Source organism: Astyanax mexicanus, chromosome 16, assembly GCF_023375975.1.
Source record: "Astyanax mexicanus isolate ESR-SI-001 chromosome 16, AstMex3_surface, whole genome shotgun sequence".
Classification (NCBI taxonomy): domain Eukaryota; kingdom Metazoa; phylum Chordata; class Actinopteri; order Characiformes; family Acestrorhamphidae; genus Astyanax; species Astyanax mexicanus.
This window is the reverse complement of record NC_064423.1, coordinates 16,133,691-16,150,174: the sequence shown is the minus strand read 5'-3', so window position 1 is coordinate 16,150,174 and position 16,484 is coordinate 16,133,691. Positions and strand designations below refer to the sequence as shown.

Here is a 16,484-nt window from a genome sequence, read left to right as displayed (position 1 = left end):
CCTCAGAATTCTACAACTGAAGTGTGGAGCTTCTTTATGCACGTTAATGGTGTGAAAATAGCGATTTATTTGCATGGGCAACTCTATGCCCCTATCTCTTGCATTGTAAGCCTGTTGGGAGCATCATAAAACAAACCCCAATCAGGGTCAGTCTTTTCTTGTCAAATCATTTTTCTCTGCTTAATAATATGATGTTCTTCATCTCATCTTTGCAAAACACCAAATAATTGATTTGAATTGATAAAAGCTCCTGTTTGGGTTAAAGCTGTACTAAAAGGTACGTGAAGCTGTTGCTGAAGCTGGTTGGTTGACAACTGACTGATGGAGAAGCAGCAACATCTCAGCTTTTAACAATATGGAAAAATAATGGAGAGAGACAGATCACTATTAACCTTTTATACAAACTTTGTGAGAGTGGTACGTAAAGGGAGTGTCCATTAAATTAGTGTTCAGTCCATGGTTAGAAATTAGTAGAAGCTTTTCTGACCTTGGTTTCACACTCTTACTCTGGACAGCTAAACTTGATAACTTTTTTTTTTTTATATATATATATATATATATATAAAGCTGCTGGACACACACTGGATAAAAACAACAACACGGTCATTAAAATCCAATATTACACTACATCCCTGTCTCTTCCAGAAGGTAGATTTGTACTTTTTCATGACCAGTTTTTAATTAAAAAGTTAAAACAAGCCTAAAGCCACTGAGTTTATGAAGGCGGTGAATCAAATAAAAAGGAATAAGGTTCAATTAAAAGGTACAAAAGACATACATGGGTGTATGTCCCCCACTGTGTCTTGGTTTTCTACTCTTCAATCTTTCATACAGGCCACATTTTTTGAGTGCACATCTTACTATAGTGCAGTATCTTGTGGACAGATTGTCCCACCTGAGCTGTTGATTTCTGCAGCTCCTCCAGAGTGACCATGGCTGCTTCTCTAACCAGTGCTCTCCTTGCTCGATCTGTCAGTTTGGGTGGATGATCATGTATTTTTAGGTTTGCAATTGTACAATAATTTTTTACATTTTTGGATGTTTGTTTGAACAGTGCTCCATGGGATGCTCAAAGCTTGGAATATGCCACTGTATCTATGATGGCTTAACCCCAATGAAAATTAAAAGCAGTATCAATCTTGTATTAGGTATCTTAATGGCAGTCATTTGCAACTATGTGGAGGTGTTGCAAGTAATTAACTAGTAGCTGACTATAAAGCACCTACCTGGCTGTACGTACAGATCTGCATGAAAAACGACTTAACACACAACAGAAGACAGAGCTAGCTGAAGGGAAAGCCTCAATCCTTCTGTTTTAGTTCAATAAAAACACTATTAAAGCGCATAAAAACGTTTTTTACGAAGGTTTCAGAGCTTTAGCATAAAAGTAAACTAAATTATAAAATAATAATGATTATAAATGTTGATCAGTGTATGCTTTAAAAACAGGTCTATTAAAAATAATGTGCTCCAGCTGTCAGCCAGGCAGTCAGAAACAACAGTCATGTACTCATGTTCCAAAATAGAACAAAAACACTCCGGTTCTCAAGAGGTACCGGTTTGCATCGGGAGAGAGGGCGAGCGAGAGAGAAAGCGCGAGTGAGTGAGTGTGTGTAAGAGTGTAAGAGTGAAAGCAAAAGAGGAGTGTGGTACTGGCTTTGGTTGTTTCTTTGTTACGCTGGCAGGAGAGAGGCAGTGAGTCAGACCCTGCATTACCGGAACTGTTCTATTCTAACGTGCTCTAAAGCATGGGGTAATCACAGAGAGGGAAAAAGACCACAAGAGGGCTGAAGAGAAAGTACAAGACAAGAGAAAAAGAGAAAGATCAAAAGAATTCAGATTAAACAAGAAAGGAAGAGATCGTTAAGACAATTGAGGGAGCTAAAATGTGTGCAAAACTGGAAAGTGAAGAAAACTGAAAAGAAATGATGTTTTAACAAGCAAAATCCTCTTAAACGTATTCTAAATATCAATATTTCTTATTTTAAAATTATTAAAGAATTACATTTAAAAAAGTAATTTTATCCACATTAACCCTTTTAGACCCGAATTAAATTATAGCGATAAAAAACATATACAAGAATGCTGTTTTCAGTCTGTAAAACAGACAAAAGAAGACATCTAATGTTCTATTATAAAATCTTTATAAAAATGAGATGCAATTCATTCAAATGTCTAATTGCCTTTTTTTATTTCTTTCATTTTTATATATATTTTTTATTTTGAACTTGCCTTTTATTATTGTATATTTTTATTTATTATTGTACTTTTATTTTGCCCATTTAATTTCACAAGCCATCCCTAAACAGTCAAATAAACATAAGAAGTGTTTTAATCAGTAACATATTGGCTATTTTATGGCCTCGACAATGTTCGTGACTTGAGCATCACAGACTAAAATCAGTTTCTTCATATGAAGGACTTTTAAAAAATTAGGTATTTTAGCTGGTGGAATCTTTTCAAACTGTTCCTTCATATTTGTAACCCTATAAAAGTTATTTCTGGTGGTTAAAAGTAGCGTTTTAAATAATATTAAATGAGTAAAAATTAGCTCTTAGTTTTCCTTGTTGGCTACAGCGCTCCCATGTCTTAATATCTGAGTTGCTATCTTTTTCCAGAACCCTGGGTGGGACTTGGCTACTGTTTCAATGGCTTGTAAACCCTTTATTCGTGTGGTTCATTGATTGGTCTATTCTAATGGACAGCAGTCTTAGAGTTATGTGTAACAAAACCTTTAAAAATGGAAGCAGAGTCTGAAGAGGTTAAGGCCCATTTTTGTCCTCTGGGCCTTTTTTTTTTTTTAAATGGTGTGGCGTTTTTTATGCTTGTTAAGAAGAGAATTGCAATATAATGAAATTCCACATTAAAGTAGATAACATAGTGGTATACATAGTGGTACATTGTAATTTTTAACTAGGAAAACACTCCAATTTGTGGGTTTCTTTAGTGGCTTGTGCCGTCATCTTGCCAGTGATTCTCAGGTCTCCAGTTTGAGTGTGCCTCTGAAATATCTGAGTTTGAAGGGTCATGTAGCCCTAACACTTCCCCTACCCCCCACCCCTCCAGATTAACAAGAAACTGGACACCTCACCCCTGAATGAGCAGGTGCAAAACAGAGGGGTACAGCTAAGTGATAGGGACAAGATGTGAAATGAGATTGGGCATAAAGTGTCTTACCTTGCTGGCAGATCATTTATGAAATTTAAGCAATAATACAGAATTAAAATTTTGTAAAGAAACTTGAAAATGATCTAGCAGTGGAAATAGACACTTTTAATAGATAAAACGACTTTTTAAAAGTTAGTAATAAGTTGAATAATCTTAAATATTAGATATTCAGACTAGAATTTCACTTGATAAGACAATTTTGTGCAGTGTGGAAACTGAAACGTGGGTCTAAATGAACAGATATGGATGGGAACGGAACGGAGGAAGATGAAGGTGTATAAGAACAGAACATGTCCAGTGTTGAGTGCTCACTTTTTGAGGTTGGACGAGGAAGAGGAAGCTCGGCCGATTCTCTTGGCAGAGGCTGAAGAAGAAGAGGACGACACTTTAGAGGATTTGAGGGGTGAAACAGTCCCCTGGGGGCTGGCGGCTGAACTCAGTCTGCTGGAGAACAAGAAAGACGAACAAACAAGCTTATACTAACCGCTCAGATAAAATTAGCCACATAAAAACACCAATTTACACACACATTTACATGTAGTGTTTCGAGTGATTGATTTATATATGTGTTAATTGTGTCTTCGGTGTGTTTACACCAGTCGTTTTATGTGGTTTGGCTTTATCCAGATATAATCCTGACACAAGAAGTGACAAGACACAAGAAGTGACAAGTGAATGTGCAAACTGGATTTGACCCTTTTTGTGTTTAAATAAACACAAAAAAGATAGAAATATAACAAAAATATATGTTTTAATCTGTTAACTTGCCATTTTTCCCAACTTTAATGATTTCTTGTTCCCTCAAAAACTTTAATCCAACAAATAAAGAAAAACTGCATTAACTGGGCATTAAAATCCAGATAAGTAGAACAATAAACTTGAGAACCTAAACCAGGTGCACAAACGTTTAAACACTTGTATTTAAAGGTTTCAACAGACTGTCAAGAAAAACAAACAGTCTGGGCTAAAACCCTTCTTGTGGACTGGGCGGTGCTAAGCTGCTGTAAGCTTAACAACACATACAATACATAGTGGATGCACTGTATGCAAATGAGCCTCCTACTTTCTGTGACAACATAAAAAAATAGGCATTTAAAACGAACACTTCCTGCTGTTAAGAGATTCATCATAATGATATTCACTACTTTAAGCTTGTTAACGGTGTAAAAAAAAAAGGGGGGATTTCGTTGTACAGGCAATGCAATGTACCATATCTCTAGCATTGTAAGCATGTTGGGAGTATTGACTTAAAGTGCTGTATTTGGAAACACTGGGGGGGGGGGGGGGGGACAGAGGTGGGCTATTCAATAAAAAAAGTTTGAAATTATTACCATGTTTTACTACATCCCAAGTTTATTTCACACCAGAGTTCTCCTTTCAGACAAGATTAAAAATCATCCTATAAAAGTAAAAGTAAAAACAGCCTAAAAGCCACCAGCTCTCGGGTTCTTAACAAATCTACAATGGTGCCATGTTTAAAAGACTTCAAGCTAAATCAATTTTTATACAAAACTAAACCAGAAAAATAACTTAACTAACCATACTGAAAATGAGGTTTGGGCCTCCTGACAATCAAATTCAAAGTATAATAATAAAATTGCAAAGCAATTGATGCGGTCATATATTTTTGTTATGGTTAAGTTGGCAGAAATTATTTTAAATCTTACTAAAACCAATGTAGTGTATAGTATTTGAGAAAAATATTTTTGTAAATAAAAAACATGAGTTCAAGAAAATATTAATAAAATATACTTAAATATATTTGTTAAGTCACTGTACTTAAAAAATATAATACATTAACTTCTTAAAATAAAATCTCTTAAGTAATTGGTTACAACAGACTGGTCTGGATTTCCCCACTAACTGATCTGGACACAAATGCAGTGCAGTTTGGCAAAAATGAAAGTCAGGAATTTTTTTATACAGATAAAAATCTGGAATTTTCTTCCCTTATACCAGCAGGGTGGCACCAAATCAGACTACCGGTCTGACACAATAAAGAAGCTCATAAAACCAGCTTTACAAAGGAACTCCTGAGCCCTGGAGCTAAAGGTTTTGCCTATGACATTTTCATATGAACTACTTAACCAGAGAATGATTAAAATGATTAGTAAAGCTCTCAGAGGCTTCATTCCAGTCTGAGAAGAGGCCTGAAAGAGCCAGAAATAACCAGAGAGGTCAGAGACATTACAGAAGCATGGGTTACAAGTGCAGGGTCTACAGGGCTACTCCTCCTCCTCTCCACTACTCCTACTCAAGCCTGTTCAGCTCCTCTCCACTGTTACGAGTCTTTCTCTCTCTCTAGAAGAAGCAGAATGGCCTGAATGATACATAGTTCAACAGATAAATGCACAGATTTCTCATCTGCACTGGTGAATGTATATGTGTTACACAATACATATTATGTAAAAGAAATATGATCGTTTTTTTTATTTTAAACAGTCATGATCTTTACCACCTGCTGTGCTGTCCACTGTGAGTGGTAATGTCTTGTATGGTGACCTTCTATGAACCCTAATCTTACACCCTGTGCAAAGAGCGTTGCAAAGCTCATTGCTATGCTAAATTTCTGGTGTATGGTGTATCTTGGCAACAGAACTTTTACATCAACTTTTACATCAACAATGTACATAGTACAAAAAATTAAATTGCTGTGCACAGCATGAACACGCAGGTCAGTTTTCTCTGTTGATGCACAGAAGCACTGCGCCGTTAAAATACCAATCCGCCAATGTCAGTATGCAACCGGCTTTTAAAGGGAATGGCAAGTGACACACTGATTGGTTTATTTCATGTAATGTCTAAAACATATACATGATTAATTACGAGAATTAGTACATGTCTTTCGCATGTTTTGACCTGTGCAAGGCATACTTTTCCTGTCGTTAAAATAGCAAAGACACACTGACATTCTAAATTAATCTGTGTGGAGCATGATTGAAGGTTTGCCTATAGATTGCTAAACTATGGCACTTTAAAGCTCAAACTAATAAAAATAAACAGAAATTCACTCAAATGAATCAATTTTAAAGTAGAATGAGCAGTTTTGGTCTATTGTAGCGACGTGTCCATCATCGCTTTGTCCTTTTCCAACACACTATAAATACATCAGCAAGCAATGCTTTGAAATACTGGCCATAATTCTAAAAAAGCTATTATCTGCCGATATCAATATAACTCTGATATTATTATACATCCCTATTTTTAGCTAAAAATACTGCAAAAGACCAAATTATAGATATTTTTACAGATTAAACCAGACGCCTATGAATAAGGTGTATTCACTAATAAGGTAAAATAAACAACTGGCCATATATAATCTGCCACACGTAAAAAAGTCATGATATGTCAAGAATGTTATTTTAAGCAGTCAAATCGTTCAAAACCTTTGTAACATTGGATCAGTTTTGGCACATCCTGTGATGTGACTACTGCAGATGTGCACTCTATGATTATAAAGCTAAAACGATATATTGTGCAGAACTAATTTCTATTGTTATCAACATCTGGCTAGTAGAGCCAATATACAATTAAAGAACCAACACTTTGGCACTTAACCTGGGTTAACTGATTATCAACGTTCCTTTAATATGAATTAGCAGAAGCATTATGTGGCCTTTTGCCCATTTTGTAAAATCCTATAACTATTCTGTTCTATTATGGTTTTATGTTCTTTTCTTAACTTCCTCTCCCCCCCCCCCCTAGTCACTCTCTGCCTCTCTCTCTCTGTTTCTCTCTGGGTTAAAAGGAGCAGGCGGGCCGAGAGCACTCTTCTCCCGTCACTCTTTTGTGGGACGTTAATTAAGGGCCGGACCCTCTTTCAAAACAGGATGCTGAATTTACATCAGAACCCAAAGTGCTAAAAAGCGGTCCGTCCGCATCATCACAAGCATCATCTATATCTGCATACGATTGTTCTGCTCCCAGAGCGCACGCTTTGAGAGTTTCATGACGTGCTTCATGAGGTCAAGGGGCTTCAGTGAGGAGCCCGTCCTGCATAATGTGTGTCTGAAAGGGGAAAGTGAGTGCTGACAAGAAGCTTTGAGGAGATATTTTTGGCCACACTGACCTGAGGTAAAAGCATAGGTCTACTTGAAACTAGTCGCAAATACTGAATATAGATTGCAGTGTTACTTTTCATCTTTAAAAATGTGTTCACAAGTTGCTGTTCCTAAGAAATAAAGAATAAATGTGTTGCCACTGTACCACAAAGGCATTTTTTTATATATAATTTTATTTCAGATTTTTTCCCCATTTTCTCCGCAAATTACACGGCCAATTACCCAACGCACTCATTAGGGGGTGCTCCAACACACCAGGAGGGTGAAGACTAACACATGCCTTCTCCGATACATGTGAAGTCAGCCACCACTTATTTTCTAGCTGCTGCAGCATTGCCGAGCAGCCAGCGCACTCGGAGAAAAGCGCAGAGGCTCGGTTCAGATACATCAGCTTACAGACGCCCTGTGCTGTAGACATCACCCTAGGAGTGATGTGGGAAGAGAGAGCGCCATCTACCCACCTGGAGGGAGCAGGGCCAATTTTGGTCAAACCGGCAGCTTGATAGCAAAGCAGGGGTGAGCGTGGGTTCGAACTTGCAACCTCCCGCTCATAGTGGCAGCACTTTAGACCGCTGGTCCACTCGGCGCCCCACAAACGCATTTAATGTCAAAATAATAAAAAAAAAATGACCAATAGAAGTAATTACATTTTTTAAAATGTTTTTCTGAACATTTTTTACACTGACTTACATCAAGATGCAAGAATGTTTCGTTTTTTTCGTTATAAAGCTGCCATTTTGGAAATGCAAGGTTTCTGTGTGAGAGCGAAGAAAGTAAATACTAGTGCATCTCAAAAAAATATTAAATATCGTTGAAAGGTGACATATATATAAAATATTTGAGTAATTCAGTTCAAAATGTGAAACTCCTGTATATATAGATGTATTACACACAGAGTGATCTATTTTAAGCGTTTATTTATTTTATTATTGATGATTATGGCTTACAGCCAATAAAAACCCAAAAATCAATGTCTCTAAAAAATTTAATATTATAAAAAGACCAATTGGTGTGGGCAGTGTGCCAAGTCCTGCTGGAAAATGAAAGCCACCTCTCTATAAAGGTTGTCAGCAGAGGGAAGCAATTATATTTTGACAGTTGCAGATTTACTTCAAATTACTTTAATATTCTCTACTACAATTAATATTAGGAGTTTTATCAAACAAGAAACCTTTTTATTTAAAGTTTGAACAGAAATCCTTATATAGATATAGTTGTGTAATATTAGGAAGAATATTGACAACAATTCCTCCCTGTTAAAATAATTGTTGAAATAAGGGATCGTTAATAGTAATTGAGGCAAGACATTTAATTAAGAATTACATAATTTGAGGTTCTATTGCCCAGGACAAATATCGCCATGTACTGCATGCAAGCACTATTAGCCTTGTAGTTCCAGTGCCTTAAAAAAAGATTTAAATACATCATGCAGTTGCACTGGAGAGAGCTTGTTAAAATAAAAGCATGTGGAATAATCATGATAAGAAGTGAGACTGAGAAGGAAAAATAAACACCTGAAAGGCTGTGATGGGGATCTGGTGTGCGCTTTCATGTCTTCAAGTCTGGAGAGTGAAAGAACATTAAAAAGCTATTAGACGAAACATTAAAAAGAGTAGACTAAATGTGTTTACATCCTCACAGTGTAACGGCCCTCGCAGACCACAGGGCTCGGTTCTTGTTCAAACACGTGCAGCGTAAACTGAATCACACTGTTTACTGAACTACTTAAACCGCCCAGGTAAACCAATAACCCCCAATAAGCAAAGAAAATCAAAGAGAGAAGAGACAACAAACAGCGTGATCTCTTCGGGTCCGCCTGTCCTGCAGGAACAAAGAAAACAACACGTCTAAGAGACGAGTGACACTGTGTTACTATGCCAACCACGGCTCTGCCTGCAAATCACACCAGCGCACGCTGCAATGTTCCTCTGTAATTATTTCAGCTCATGTCTTTTGTTGGAGATGCTGAAAATGCAAACGGCAGCTCTGTGTTATTCAACTAAAAGCTAATGGAAATTGAACGAGTGGTAAATGAATGGAGAGGGGAAACAGAGCATTAGCTCTTTTATAAAGAGCGCATTAAGAGCGTTACACGCTATTTTAGGAGCTTAACAGTCTTGCAAGTCAGATTTTACACTAATGGAACTGAGCAATTTGCCAAAATATGAAATTATGATCTTTCTGAGCAATACTGCAACTGGTTTTTAAATTGAAATTGTTTGCTTGGTGCAAACAGGCTTTATCTACATCAACAGCAATGTGTACAAAGCTTTACTCACTCAGTAAAACACTAAAATTAGAGTAAATTAATAAAACATGCATAGAAAAGTGGAGATTTCCATAAAAGATCTCACCATGGAGCAGTCTAGAGTTATATATAGCTATCTATCAACATACAGCAGGTCTGGTTAATCAGTGTATAAAGGTGTAGTGTTAAAAAAGGAGAAAAAACAAGCTTTGATCTGACAAGATCTAGCTTACAAGATCTCAACTATCGTATTTTCCACACTATTCCACAGAATTTTAGCATTAGCTGCTAACCACGCTGAGGGCTAGCTCTTTCGTCGTTCAGAGGTGAGTATTATTGACCTGCTGCATGACGCTAACCCCGGCTTGCACTGCTGGAACAGCATTAGCATTACCCGCTAACCACAGCTCTAAGTGCTAGCTCTTTAGCTGGTCAGAGGTGAGAATATTGGACTATAGTATGCGTGTTCACTGTGCTAAAACAAGCTACACAGAATTAACCGCTAGCTAATATGACCCTGGCTTACTGGAACACTCAAGGTTTCTCAGTGTAGTAGCTAGCGCTAGCAGTTAGCGGGTAATGCTAATGCTCCAGCCTTAGTGCTGGAGAAATTTGGACATCTAAGCTTACTGTAAATAAATGGAAGCACTTTAATCATCCAAATAAACAGTTTTCAGGAGAGAAATCTGTGTAGATTAATATTTAGTGCTGGTTTGACTTTAAAAGAAAGTTTTTTTTTTTTTTTTTTTTTTTTAAGAATTACAGTTTAGTTTACATAGCTTAGCTTTGCTTAACTTAATTAGCTAGCCTCCCACCACTTTCCAGCAGCAAGACACGCTAAATTAGAAGAAAAAAAGGCGACTCCTTATTAGTGTCGCATAATGCGCCTTATAATCCAGTGTACCTTATAGTGCGAAAAATACTTTATTTTAAATGAGAAGAATTCTTGTTCCTTTTTTTATTGTGTTTATATTATAGTTAAGGTTATTCTACAACAATCAACAACTGATATAATTGATATAACTCCATAATATATGTTAATAAATTATAATAATTACAGTACTATGCACAACCCTATTGAGCATCTGTGGGACATCCTCAAACAGAAGGTCTCTTAACATCCACCAGCTTTGTGATGTCATCATGGAGAAATGGAATATAATTCCAGTGGTAACCTGTGATGCTCTAGTAAACTCCCTGTCTAACTGAGATAAGGCAATGCTGGAAAAAAATAATATCTTCTTGTGCACAATTTGGCCAATTTTACTGAGGGGTGTGCTCACTTTTGTTGCCAACGGTTTAGACACACGTTTGTTTGTTGAGTTATTTTGAGATCTTCAGTGTTGTCCCATTAAAATATATAATATATTTAGGGGTGAGAGATGTACTGACATTTTCAAGATACTGTACACGAGAAGATCCAGAGAAACAGAAATACAATAAAAAGTGAAGTTCCTATTTTTCAAGAAAGGTTTATGGATGAGATATAAGATGGCATATGGTCAGACAGAGAGTTATACATTTTTTGCCACTGTAATCACAATCACAATCATCATGTTATAGATTTTTTTAAGAACACTCAAATTATACAGATCTTGAATTTTATATTATAATACACTGTTTGTGTAGTGTAGTGTCTAGACAGTCTAGCAGACACAAAGTTTGCAGTTTGAAAATACAAAACACAATAAGGCATTACAAAACACACACATAGTACACACTCTCCTATTCTAGCTTCATATCATTATTATGAGTGTATGTTACTCTGGCTTGGTTTCCACTAAAAAGAGAATTCACATTTAAATTCAGCACGGAGTCTAATACTTTATTAAAAAAGGCTTTTGTGTACTTCCCTACAGCCATCCACCCAGACAGACAGAAAAGCTCCAGACTTTCAGACTGAGGAAGACCTTTTATCTTCTAAACACAAAGCTAGATTTTTACCTTAGAGCTCCCGTGGTTGCTGACCTGGGCTGTCTCCGGACCTTTAAGGCACGCAGTTTGTCTCCTTGAGTCATGGCCAGGCCGTTCTCACTGTAGTCGTTATTCTGAATAAGAAAGAACAGACAAAAAGAGGACCCACGTGATCTCTTAAAACTTAAAATATATTGAATGCATACATTTAATGTGGTAAAAAAAAAAACAAGTATTTCTGGATAACAGATTTATTTTGTTTTTGCTTTTTTGTCATACTTCCTTTTTCTCAGATTATCAAACAAACTATTATATCAGACAAAGATAGTCTGATTTAATGCAAAAGGTAGTTTTTAAATGATGATTTTATTTATTAATGGAAGAATATATCAAAAGCAACCTGGCCCTTTGTAAAAAAAAAAATATATATATATATATATATATATATACATATATAAAAATAGTAATTGTGAATTACTCCAAAAGGGCATGGACAACCTATCCATAAGGGTCACAATAGAACCCAGGACAACATGTAAAGAACTAGCAGGTTTCCCTGGCCTCAATAATAAGAAACAGACTGGTCGAAAATGGTACTGCTAATGTTGCCAACAAACATCTTGATGATCTCCAGAACTTTGGGAAAGTTAGTTGGTGGTAGTGTGAGGCTGCTATGCTGCTTCAAGACCTGGACAACTTGCTGTAATTGATGGAACTATGAAAATCCTGAAGGAGAATTTCCAGACATCAGTTCTCAAAAATGTGACACTCATTTCCAGTTATCGCAAACTCTTGATTGCAGTTGTTGCCGTAAAGTGTGGCACAACCAAATCACTGGATTTAGAGGTCAAATACTTTTTCACATAAGGCCAGATTGGTTTGTTAATATTTGTTTCCCTTAACAAACAAATTTACAATTATTTACAAATCTGCTTGTTATGTTTACTCAGGTTATCTTTGTCTGATATGCAAACACTATGGAGATAAACTCTGCATAACTACGCTAGATATTTAATATTTCATTTTCAAAGCAGGATTGTATCTTCCTTTCAGTGAAGAGTGACTCAGAAGCTTCAAGTCACGAACATTCTACCAGACAGCAGGAAGTACAGAGCTCACACTTGAAACTCTAACTGAATGTAAGCAACATTAGTGTGTGTGTGTGTGTGTGTGTGTGTGTGTACTGTGAGACTATGTGCCCCACTTTCTCAAACAATTAAATAATAAGTGTCCCATTAATAATAACAGAGCCAACAGGTCTGACTCCCAAAAAAGGACCTTTTCTGAGCATGTGTGTGTGTCTGTATGCGTGTGTGTGTGTGTTATTGTACTGTGTACTGAGCCAAAGGCCCACAGTGTGTATCTGAATGGTGCAGAATGGTACAGATGGAGAGGTGGGCGTTTGGTCTTTTGGAGAGAACTGACCTCCTCAACCCGGTCCAGGCTGCTGGTTTTGAGGATGCTGGTGCTGATGGTCAGGTCGTCCATGCTGGAGATGAGGTGGGGAACTCCCACGCTGCGCTCTTCATACACACGCAGCTTCTGCTGCTGAGCGCGACACACTTCACCCTGAGCCCAGAGACTCACCTGCTTCCTGTGGACACACAGAATATAAAGACATGAAAATAACTGACAGAGAAAGAAACATAAAAACAGGCTCTATGGCAGAAAAAAGAAAGACGGCTGAGCTAGAAAAACAGACAATCAGAAAGTTAGTAAGTAATTCAGTAAGACAGTGAAAAATAAAGTAAGACAATCAGTAAGACAGTCAGAAAGTAATACAGTCAGTAAGACAGTCAGAAATAAAGTAAGACAGTCAGTAACAGTCGGAAATTAAGACAGCCAGTAAGAATGAGTAGGACAGCTAGAAATAAAGTAAGAGAGACAGTAAGACAGTCGGAAATTAAGTAACACAGTCAGTGAGACAGTCGGAAATTAAGTAACACAGTCAGTGAGACAGTCGGACATTAAGTAACACAGTCAGTGAGACAGTCGGAAATTAAGTAACACAGTCAGTGAGACAGTCGGACATTAAGTAACACAGTCAGTGAGACAGTCGGAAATTAAGTAACACAGTCAGTGAGACAGTCGGACATTAAGTAACACAGTCAGTGAGACAGTCAACAATAAAGTAAGAAAGTCAGTAAAACAGTCAGAAATAAAGTAAAAGTCAGTGAGAGTCAGAAATGAAGTAAGACAGTCAGTGAGACAGTTGGACATGAAGTAAGACAGTCAGTAAGACGGTCGGAAATAAAGACAGTCAGTAAGACAATGAGTAGGACAGTCGGAAATTAAGTAAGACTGACAGTAAGACAGTCAGAAATAAAGTAAGACAGTCAGTAAGATGTTCGGAAATAAAGTAAAATAGTAAGACAGAAATAAAGTAAGACAGTCAGTAAGATGGTCGGAAATAAAATAAGACAGACAGTAAGACAGTCATAAATAAAGTAAGACAGACAGTAAGACAGTTAAAAATAAAATAAGACAGTCAGTGAGACAGTCGGAAATTAAGTAAGACAGTCGGTGAGACAGTCGGAAATTAAGTAAGACAGTCGGAAATTAAGTAAGACAGTCAGTGAGACAGTCGGAAATTAAGTAACAGTCAGTGAGACAGTCGGACATTAAGTAACAGTCAGTGAGACAGTCAGAAATTAAGTAACACAGTCAGTGAGACAGTCGGACATTAAGTAACAGTCAGTGAGACAGTCGGACATTAAGTAACAGTCAGTGGGGACGGGGGCCAGGGACAGGAAAACAGAGATAAAGACCATGTTTGGGAACAAAATAAAAAAAAAATAGAAGAGGAAAAAAAGTAGTTTGTTGCTTATGTAAAAACACAGTTTACTGGTGTCGCTCTTTCTCTCTCTCTTTCTTGCTTTCTCTCTCTCTTTCTTGCTTTCTCTCACGCCACTCTGTTCCCTCAGGAGGAAAGAATGCCTTTAGATAGCGCTCACCTCTCGACTAGCAGCACATTCTGCCTCTATCAGAAGCACATTCTGACCGTGTGGAACGTGTGGAGGCCTTTGTTCCAGCATCAGCTAAGCAGCTCCGCACTTCAGCTGGAGAACCCACAGCGGCCTGCTTTCACTCAGCCCTGACAGAACCTCACCGTGACCTGGTCACCACAGTCAACTCTCACTCGGGTACACACTCACACACACACACACAGTACAGTACAGAGCCAGGCCTGCTGGACCAGAGCCCGATCATCAGTCAGAACTCCAGCGCTAAAACATTCGTCCACTGTATCTGACCCAATATCATGTCCAGTATCTCCCAGAGCTTCCTCCGCTCCCCTGCAGAGGAGTGTGTTCTCACATTCTGACAAACAAGAGCTTTTCCTGTAACAGCAGGACTTCAAAACACAAAAAGTCAAAACACAAGAGTGTTTTCAAAAGAACGAAAAAGGATTACAGGCAGAGGAAAAATGCAGAGGGGGACTTTCGGTTCTCTGAGAACACGCTCTCTTCTCCAGAAGCTTGGAGGAGTGTGTGAGTGAAGGGTTCACTCCTACAGTCGTGGGTGACGGGGGAGGACGATGTGTTGTTATCAGTATGACTTGCATAACATGTTCAGTTTTTTTTTAGCTGTTTGATCAACTGTAAGATCAAACAGATCAAAGATCTTACCGTTACTATATTTTAAAACTTAAGTCTATTAAAAAGTTTTTTTTTTGTTGAAATGTTGGAAGATCACCATGTATCTCACCTTATCTTCAACTATTCATCCAACAAGAAAGAATATTGGAGCACCATCAATCTGGAGAATGCAGTTCCACTGCTTCAGTGGACAGCACATTGCAGTGGGTGTTAATGATCGTGTTCAACAGCATCTGGATTAGATCTAGATTTTTCCGTGTGAAATCTCATCCACATTCAATGCAAGTGATCCCAAACATATTTTCAACAGGTGAACACAGCATTCTTTAAGGACTCTTTTCACAAAAATCTTATTTTTCCTGTTTTTTTTTTTTGTGAAATACAATAGGTCTCTCTGAGTTGTATGTGCATGCTGCACATGAAACTGTTCTTCAACCTCCATTGTCTGCAGCAGCTAAGAAAAGAAAGAGTTTACTGCTCTGTTAACACCAGCTAGTAAACGTTAGCTATCTTGTGTAAGTAACTGTAGGTTTAAATCGGATCTCCGGTGGATTCTGCATTTTACCGAAACCTTTAATATACACTAGAGAAGCACGGTTTGACAAGGTAGCACAACTCGAAGCAAGTGCCATTTGCATCAGATTTTTACAATATAGAACGGACTCTGCGGCTTTGACGTAGTGAAACTGCCCAATCACAGAATCTTCAAGTCTGAGGTCAGAGTTTAGTAGCGTTAGTTTAATTGAAAGAAACATTATCAATGCCGCACCCGAGCGACCTAGCTAACGTTAGAGCATTGTATGTCTTCAGAAAGGGGGCAGGTTGTGCAGTTTATTTTTGCAATTAATTATTATTGTCCATTGCTTAATTGCTGTGAGATGGGGAGATATTATATATTTTTTTTATTTTTCCATTCCACCTTAAAGGTCTCATTGCATAGTTTTTTCATTCATTTTAGAATGTCTAGTTGTGGTCTCTAGTATAAATGAATGCCACGTGAGTCGTTTTTTGTGATAAAAAAAAGTGCTGTTTCTGCTCAGCTGTTTCTATTTAGCCCTGCTTTAGATCACTGGATCACTGGACAGAAGTCTCTGAAGAAAGACAGGATTTGGTTCTTGCTTATAAATATTCACGCATGCAAAACATATCGCCTCTGATTGGCTAACAGCACTGCAGCAGAGAACGTCTACCTGTCCTTTTCACAAAGTCAATTTTCCAGGTCAGGAAAGACAAAATGTTTTCAGAGATACAGTCTTAGTTGTAAAGATACTGCCCCTGCAGTATACATAAACTTTCTTTCAGCTAAACTAACGTTACTAAACTTTTACCTCGGACTTGGTGATTTGGTGCTTGGGCAGTTTCACCACATCGAAGCCCTGCTTCCCTAGTGTATATTTAAGGTCTCGGTAAAACGCAGAATCAACCGGAGATCCGATTTAAACCTATAGTTACTTATACAAGATAGCCAACGTTAACTAGCTGGTGTAAACAGAG

The 16,484-nt window shown here is 37.6% G+C and overlaps 1 protein-coding gene across 8 annotated transcripts in view; it reads right to left on the bottom strand.

Annotated features, from left to right (window-relative positions):
* Positions 1-16,484, bottom strand: part of cdc14ab (cell division cycle 14Ab) — an 85,618-nt gene that overhangs the window by 10,965 nt on the left and 58,169 nt on the right. For 3 of the 8 annotated variants that reach the window (XM_022669633.2, XM_022669639.2, XM_022669635.2), the window contains 4 exons: positions 12,817-12,985; positions 11,422-11,525; positions 8,744-8,791; positions 3,481-3,612 (listed from right to left, as the gene is read on the bottom strand). In XM_022669633.2, the coding sequence (XP_022525354.2) occupies positions 3,481-3,612; positions 8,744-8,791; positions 11,422-11,525; positions 12,817-12,985 (453 nt within the window). Of the gene's footprint in view, positions 1-1,458; positions 1,788-3,480; positions 3,613-8,743; positions 8,792-11,421; positions 11,526-12,816; positions 12,986-16,484 lie in introns of those variants that run through there. The other 5 variants (XM_022669634.2, XM_022669637.2, XM_022669640.2 and 2 more) reach the window with 4 other exon arrangements.